The following is an 8687-nucleotide window of genomic DNA, read 5'->3' on the forward strand; positions in this document are numbered from 1 at the left end:
GTGAAGGAGTACTTGAGCCTTATTAATGGTGCTTTGGGGGCATGAAAGACAAAAAAAGGTTGGCAAATAATGTTTTTCTAAATTTAACTCATGATTAATAACCATAAAAATCAAGTGAAAAATGTGCTACTGTAGCTGATGTCATTAGGAAAGACTTTCTTGAAGTGAAACGTCTATCATCTGGTCTAGCGTCATACAGATAGAGATGAAGAAGTCCCTGCGGAGGTGTGGGAGGGGGTAAGAGAGAGGCGAGGGGAGATAAAGAGAAAGAGGGATGGAGAAAGTAAGAGAGAGACAGAGACAAACCTAAGATACCAAAGACTCCACACTCTGAGAAAGGACGACAAGAACAGCAGAGAAGTGAAATCATCTCAAGGCCATACAAAGTCCTCTGGGAGCTCCACAGGACCGAAACGAGATCAACGGGGAGAATTAGAAAGAGACCAATAAGACCGATCAAGCTCTGTTTAATTGTGTGTATTTGTGTCGTGTCGCTGGTATGAGCAGGGTTTTGATTCTGTCCGTGCTCCTGCTGTCCCTGAGCTGGTGCAGATGTGCCGTCATCACAGGGGTAAGTCTGACATCTTGCAGATGATTTTACTTTTTTTTTTTCTTCATTTAATTGTATTATTTAATTATGTTTCCATTTAACTGACCATTTGTTTATGTCATTATGGATAATAATCAATTGTATTTAGTTTGGTTTGATAGTAATTAACAGTGAAAAGGAGGTTTACTTATCTCCAAAATGATTCAGTTAATTTATGATTTGCCTTCATTTGGTTTATTCTGGCTAATTGTTTAAAAAACATGTTTGCTTATAAGTTATTATTATGTCAAAATAAATGCAACTTTACAAAAAAAAAAAAGTATAAATAATTAATTTTTTCCACATTTTCCTACATAAAGCCCAATCATTCTGCATTTCTACCACATATTTTTCCCTACTTTATCAGTTTTTCCCCAGTCTTTTTTGCTCCCACAGCCCCATCATTAACATCCACAATTAACATCCTCCATTTAACTCATGTTTAACTGGATATCATTTATCATTGTCATTTTATGTAGAATATTAAGTAGTACTATTGCTACCTGAGCTTGTTTGACTGTCACAGGTTTTAATGGTTCTGGGGAAAATTATATAAAAACACAGAGAGAGAGAGAGAGAGAGAGAGAGAGAGAGAGAGAGAGAGAGAGAGAGAGAAAGAGAAAACAGAGAAGCATAATTATAATCTACTTATAAATCAAATCCAGTACAAATGAACCTCTCTCTTTGTACAAATTAACTTATAAATTAACAAAGACTTTTAACAAAGCCAGAGCAAGATCTTTATGTACAGGGAATGAAAGGTATCCAGTATGCGACTGATGTTGTGTTGTGTTTGTGTATCAGGCATGTGACAGAGATGTGCAGTGTGGTGTGGGTCTGTGCTGTGCTGTGAGTCTATGGCTCAGAGGCCTGCGTATGTGCACACCACAGGGACTGGAAGGAGACGAATGTCACCCTTACAGCCACAAGGTATATACAAACACTCACACACAGCCATGAGAAACCCCTCTGGAATATGAAAACTACCCAGGCCTAACTGTTATAAGAACTGAAAGAAAAAAAAAGTTTTAATGATTTTAGAAGTAAATTTTCATTTTTGGGCAAACAATCACTTTAAGTAAAAACAAGAATGCAATCTCTTTTTAAACAGCTGATTGGATTGTGGAGTAACATTTTCTTCTTATTTTTTTTTTCTTCTTACAATTTTTAGTATATTTTATTATTTGTATTTATTGTATTAATAATTTTCTTTTTCTTTTTTTTGCATAGTCTAAAAAGAGTATGCCAGGCCTACATTTCACTGCTTGTTGCATGTCATTCAACTTGTACGTGACAAATCAAATCTTGAATCTAAACAGAGGTGATTGCCAGAGATGACTGAGAAAGGCTTTAAAAGAATCTGCTGATAAGTGTAACTGATATCGATCGAATGTGTCACAGATCAGGGCTGTTTATCTCTGTCAGACGGACTCAGGCTGATTCAGAGATACAGAAGCTTTGCCATTCAGCTCAGGTTACGAGGCGAAAAGAAACAGATTTGGAGTGTTTTTGTGACTCACTGATGACAAAATCTTGTCATCTAAACAGCAAAATTTAAGCAGAAACTGAAGCCATAGAGTTTTGTAATGAATCTTGATTAGCTAACCTTACGGCTGGAAAGATTTAATTAAAATGATATCATTACAGCAGTCAGACTTAAAATATTTACACAGAATGTTGTCTTTGAATGTAACAATTTGTGTTTTTTTATTATCAATGCAGTGCTGATAAAAAAAAGGTAATTATGAAATAATAATATTGTGAAGTTGTCTGTGTCTGGACTTCCTTTTAGGTTCCTTTCCCTGGCAAGAGACAACATCACACTTGCCCTTGTCTGCCTCATCTGGTGTGCACCAGGTACAGCGACAACAGATATCGCTGTACCAGCGACTTCAAAAACATAGACTTTTAACACTGGAAAGAGCAGGAGAAAAAGAAGAGTGACAGCACAACTAGATTAATAACAAGTGCCACAGCACCTTTCTGGTCATTTTCGTTTTCACTCTCATGCACTTTGCACTACAAAAATGCTGTTATCCAGTTTCCCCAGAAATGCCAACATACATTATCCACCGTGGCACAAGGTCTACCTCAGAATCACTGGTTTACCTTGGTATCCTTGATAGTAAAAACAAAATAAATTCATCACTTTTCTGTAAGTATACATGCAACAGATATTTTGTAAAGAATGTGCTTAGGAGGGAATCATATTTCTGGATAAATTCATCTTCAACATACTATGAATTTGTTGAAGGCTTGGTAATGGTAATTAAATTATTATCATTCTGACTGGTCTTTGTGCTTTTCTCACAGTGTGAATATGTGCTGTGTGTGTGTGTGTGTGTGAGCTGTGCCTTTTTAGCTCCATGCATTCACTTTTCACTGCCTTCCCCTTTAATGCTTCTGTAAAAGCAAGTATTATTTTTTGCAAAGACTACAAAAAGATTTAGATTTAAAACATATTTAAAACATGAACAGTTTTGAGCATAATGCCAAAGCTGACCCTGACTGTTTTTGAAATTCACATCTAATGTTGAAGGTAGACTGAGATCAAATGGGATCATATAATTTAAGATTATAAGCACTATAAGTGTTTCATTAGATGAAATATCTGATGCTTAATAATAAAAAAGGTATTTCTCTCAATACAACTTGTATTTTGGAAATACAAAATACAACAGTAAAATATTAAAATAAAACGCATGATCATTGTTTATGATGCATTAGGGTGTCAACACTAATGAAAACAAAATATTATGCATATAAAAAATATATGCCCCTAAAAATATAGCTAAACATATATTTGTCAAATTTTTACTGTCGAAATGGGAAATTATGTTCATTGGAATATACAGTATAAAACCTTTTCTTTTATGTAAAAATGTGAAATATTAGTGTAACAACAAGAACAGGAAGAATGGTGGTCAACATTCAATTAGCACACAATGTATGACAAAAAGATGACTATTTGTAGTTTCACTTCTGTTTAACAGTTTCTAACTGTTCTGTATTACCAGGTTAATCATTTCTCAATCTAGTTTCAGTTCAATTAAAAAAAATGACTTGAAAGTTCCTCTGAACTCTGTAGTAAATGCAGTGGATTATCTTCACTTCTGAGACCTGCTGGCAGATCAACATGAACAGGTCAATAAACTGCCTACCCAGGACCTGGATGAAGGCAAAGCAAGAGTGCCATAAAATGTCATTGCTGAATTTATTGGTATGGTTTATGTAAACTGGTAGTCTGGATTCAGTTGAGTGTCCTTGATTACTGCAGTATACTTTAAATCCTATTTGATACTATCATAATACACTACATAACATGTGTCACCATATCTGTTTATGTTGCCTCGCTCAAAGACTATTTCTAGATTGGCCTTCATTTTGCTGCCTATAAAGTACTGGATTGCAAAAACTCTTTTTAACCTATTTCAACATCTGAACAGAGATTTATGATAGAAATGTTCTCTGTTTATCCAAAACAAAAGTATTGCAATTATAATTATTGCATCACAAATTGCTGTCCTGTGTGTTTCTAAGTCAAACCCACACGAGTCAAAAACACAAATTGTTTAAGAGTAAAGAGAAACACATTTTTAAATAATACACATTTTACTATATAGAAAGTTTCTGGCATTAATCATCATAATGTCATTTTCAAGAATAAAATAATTACTATATATCAGTACAATGTTGCATTAAAAATATAGATTAAAAAATCTTGTAAGAAACAAATCCCTCAAAGAAAACAAAAGTAACAAAAATCATATCAATGAATACACTGAACACAAACACTGCAATTGTTTATGCTGATGTTCTCATAATAGTGGAATATTCTACGGTTTCCTTTACTGTGACCGTACAACTTGAAGAAGCATTGGCGTCTTTTGGGCTGTGTATCTGCAAATTGGCATAAAGTTCAGATGGATCCTGGTGGGGCTTAAACTCCACCATAGAATAGATAATGCCGTCCTGCTCCTGTGGGGAGATGTTGAACAGACAGGGTTAGATGTCATTTCAGAAACCATCCATCCATCCATCAAACTATATCAAGCTATGTTCGCTAATGTAGAATCAAATTTTCCCTTGTATGGATGATGAAGCTGATTACAGATCAGCATACTATGAACAAGCTGTAAATTCTAATAATTTACAACTAATAATTCACCAAATCTTGCCATCATTTACCCCAAAGTATTATTCATTAACAAAATGATTCATAAAGAGTCTCTACACTTAAATGTCATATCTTCTGGATGTTTAGCTGTTTTGTAATCTCTTTGCTAAGATACTGAACACATGTGGTTATGAGTCAATGGAGAAGATACAGTATGTACAAACTGCTTACCAGGGTGGCGTTAGCAGAACCACAGATTTCACTTTTATCTGAGGGCCAAAAAAAGAAAGAAAATGTATTCAGTTAAAAAAATCCTTAGGTGATTAAAAATAATCATTGTCCGTCCACCTACCTGTGGATTTTTTCCTCCTGGTCTTTAGAAAATACACGAGCAGTATCATTGAGATGACAGCAAACACCAGACCACTTAAAACAGCAGCTAGACTGTAGTATGTTCTCCAGCTGTCATTGCTTAATGTATAGAGTTACACAGATTAACAACTGTTAAAAGATGGAATTGTTAGGGCTTCAAATTTGCGACATGATTTACCCGAGGGTCTCTGCGTCACTCTCAGAAACAGTGGGTGCAGAGGGAGAAGAAGACGGCCAGACGGCTGGTTTAATGGCGGATTTTGGCAAGAGAGCAGCAGTGTTTACCCCACTCAGATCTACTTATGGAAAAAAAAATATTAACATTTTTTTTTTAGATTAATTTGATTATTATTATTGTTCTTATTCTTAATTGGATTACAAACTGTTACAAACTAATTACAGAAGTATAACCTCCAACTGGGTATGACCAACATATAGTTCATGAGAGACAAGATGAGAAAAATATTTCTTAAACCATAATGAATGAATGTTTCTATTAAACTGAACATCAAATGACAGTAAATCTTACCAGAAACGGTGACTTCCACAAACTCATATGTTTTAGGGAACCCACTGAAACCACATCCGTACGTGCCAGGATCCATTAGACTCAGATCTGTAATTATTACTTCAAATTCTCCAATATTATTTGTGATTAATATTCTTCCTTGATACATGGGCGTAAATTGTCCTTTATTATTCACAAAGAGGTAGCACATTGACCGATTTAGCTTACAGCAAAATCTTTCCTGACTTTGATGGGATGGGTTAAATAAATATTTTAAAATAATTTTCTCTGATGAAGAAAGCACGCTGAGTCCTTCTGTTGAATTCATTCCTGTAAAACAATTACTGAACATTAATGCTTTCTTAGTTTAGAGATGATTGAGATGATAGACAATCCCATTGTCCCCCGTTCAGTGCTGCTTAAAATATTGAGTTTAATTTGTAGTGTTGTTATGAAAATTATACAATTATATAATTATCAAAATCACACACATTTAAGTACCAATAAAAGAATTAAGGTTAACCCACAAACATTTTTTAATTCAGTTAAAATAGGTAAAATGTCTGCTATTAAATTTAAACAGAGAATTACATATAATCATGGATTCACTCAGATCCATAATCCTAACCACAGAAAAACAATAGTATTCTCACCGCTTTTCAAGAGGACAAAAAGAAAGAAAATCAGCTTCATTTCCCCTTTCTTGTTCAGATATTCTGGAGTGACTTTGGTTAACTTTATGATCTTATCCTGTCAAATTGAGGAAACACCTATCAAACGTAAGACCATGACGAACAACCCAGAGAAAAGGGAAGTGTGGCCTTTTGAAAAAAACATTCTGACTGCTCTCTCAGTAGTTTATGAATCATTGCAACACTTAAACATGATGTGTTATCTTGACCACCTTATATCCAATCATACTTCCTTAAATGCTACCTTAAATCGCCTGTTGGGCTTGAATAGTGGTTGAAGAGCTGTAAAAGATTTTTGTTCATCATAGTGAATCTCTAAATTCCAGTTCAAGCTCTCCATCGTACCTTCAGTCCAGTTACTCCACCAAACTATAAAGCGTAAGGCTTGTATTAAATGGAAGCAACAAAAAAAAAAAAATATGCAACAATTTATTGTCACAAAATTGTCACAAAATATTCCAAAATACATTTTCACAGCTGGAGGGTTTTAGTGTACTCAGCTACTCAGCTAAAGTAACAAACTTGTGGACTCTGTAAAAGTTAAAAGTGTTTAGATGTGTATTAGTAATCTGGCCCCTTGGTATAAAGAAGAAAAAGTGCCGGCCCTCGACACTATCAAAGTTGCCCATCCTTGATTTAATGTATAATGTCTCATTTATACAGTGGAAAATTCAAAACGGAGTACAAATACTTACTTTTTCCTACCTATTAATAAAAGTATTGTTAGATTTGTAATCCATAAAACACTGGCTGCCAACAGAATAAAAAAAAACAACAACAAAAAAATAAATAAATAACAAACTTATTTTTTTGTTTATTTACAATGTTTTTGATTTTCATCACATCTGTTCTCATCTTTCCTGTTTTTGAGAATGTTCTAGAATCAACCGTCATAATCATAAGCCATTTTTCCATCATTCATCCGAGAAGAGAATCACAGTGAGAATTTAGGCAACACTTTAATATGTAACACTAATAACTTTAACAGACATTATATAATGCTTAATGGAGCGTTATATAATATATATTCAAAAAGTTTGAATTGTGAGATCATGTGCTTGTTAATGTTTTCTTATAAATGTATTAAACATTACATAATGTTTAACAAATCAGTATTTCATATAAGTTAAAATGCTTAAATGCAACAGGTCAATATGTTTATTTTATATTGTTTTTATGAATAAACAAGTATTTTCTCTTATTTTCCCCTCTTTATTTATGATTCAAGGAATATCTGGTTTAATGATGTACTGTAGAGTAGTATACTAATGTGAGTGATTATGAATTATAACACTCAATAAATAAATAAAAAAAGATAAATTGCACCAACATGACAATCTATAGTCTTTAGCAAGCATTTAGCTAAACTTAACCAGCCACTCTTTACACAAACCTTGTTACATTAGCTAAAAGTCCAATGCCCATAAAGATACTAAATGATTAGTAATAGTTTCTAAACATTTACAAATTAGAATAGTTCCAGCTTTAGATTGGCGTCTGCAAAAACAAGCACAAATGATTAATAAATGATTAGTAAAATAAATTCAGGTCCATCGGGACACTTTTTTGCCATCGAGATGACTTCTCATAAAGTTACTAATGATTACTAAACATTGACAAACATTTGCAAATGATGAATAATGTCCACTTCAGACTGGGTACTGCACAAACATGAACAAGTAATTAATAGATTATTTGTTAAGATGTGTAAATAGAGGTCTACACAACAAACAACATTAGCTGACATTTGTAAGCATTTCAATTTACATTAAATAATCATATGTTATGTTAATCATTAGGTAACGTTTAGTAAGGTCATTAGTAAACATTAACAAGAACATTATCTCTATGTGAATATATATTAATAAATTATTTTATTATAGATTAGAATTTATTTTGTTTTATTGATGAATCTGTAATGTACTACACACGAAGAATGAGCCAGTAGATGTTTTTCAAGCTGCTGTCACAGAACTTTTGAATCTGCTACAACCTTTCAAAGGACATGCTAGTCTAAAAAATTTTACAGTTAGAGAACATGACTTTCAGAAAATGTCAGAATTGTGGGGTGAAATGTCTCTTTAAGAGTTAGAATTTTAAGGCTTCATATCAGCTATGTGACAAAATTCACCTGAATTTCTCTGCATTGGCTGTGGAGGGAGAAAAAGAGGGCCAGAGTGCTGGTTTGATGGAGGATATCTGTAGTAGGAGAGATGTGTTTATGCCACACTGAGATTCTTTAAGTCTTACAGTCAATAATATAATCATTATTTCACAATTTATTATTTAATAATTATAAGAATATCATCTCCAAATAAGCATGACAAACATATAGCATATAATACATTGAAAGTAACAATATTCATACTTCTGATACATCAGAAATATTTCTTTTAACCTCACACAGCT

General features: G+C 33.3%; 2 protein-coding genes across 3 annotated transcripts; one reads left to right on the forward strand and one right to left on the reverse strand.

Moving 5' to 3' along the window:
* Positions 1-301: 301 nt before the first annotated feature.
* On the forward strand, positions 302-2874 carry LOC128018658 (prokineticin-1-like). Its single transcript, XM_052604314.1, has 3 exons — positions 302-571; positions 1394-1519; positions 2382-2874. Exons 1-3 carry the CDS (start codon positions 500-502, stop codon positions 2499-2501), a joined length of 318 nt encoding a protein of 105 aa, XP_052460274.1. The 5' UTR covers positions 302-499; the 3' UTR covers positions 2502-2874.
* A 565-nt stretch (positions 2875-3439) lies between these two features.
* Positions 3440-6355, reverse strand: LOC128018659 (uncharacterized). 2 transcript variants are annotated; one of them, XM_052604316.1, is made up of 6 exons: positions 6240-6355; positions 5608-5916; positions 5257-5374; positions 5059-5177; positions 4938-4975; positions 3440-4567 (listed from the first exon to the last, which is right to left on the reverse strand). In XM_052604316.1, the coding sequence occupies exons 1-6, from the start codon at positions 6277-6279 to the stop codon at positions 4394-4396; spliced, it is 798 nt and encodes a 265-aa protein (XP_052460276.1). In that variant the 5' UTR covers positions 6280-6355; the 3' UTR covers positions 3440-4393. The 2 variants fall into 2 exon arrangements, with proteins under 2 accessions (XP_052460276.1, XP_052460275.1); XM_052604315.1 differs by having other exon boundaries at positions 5257-5377.
* Between the last annotated feature and the right edge of the window lie 2332 nt (positions 6356-8687).

This window comes from Carassius gibelio, chromosome A8, assembly GCF_023724105.1.
Source record: "Carassius gibelio isolate Cgi1373 ecotype wild population from Czech Republic chromosome A8, carGib1.2-hapl.c, whole genome shotgun sequence".
NCBI lineage: Eukaryota > Metazoa > Chordata > Actinopteri > Cypriniformes > Cyprinidae > Carassius > Carassius gibelio.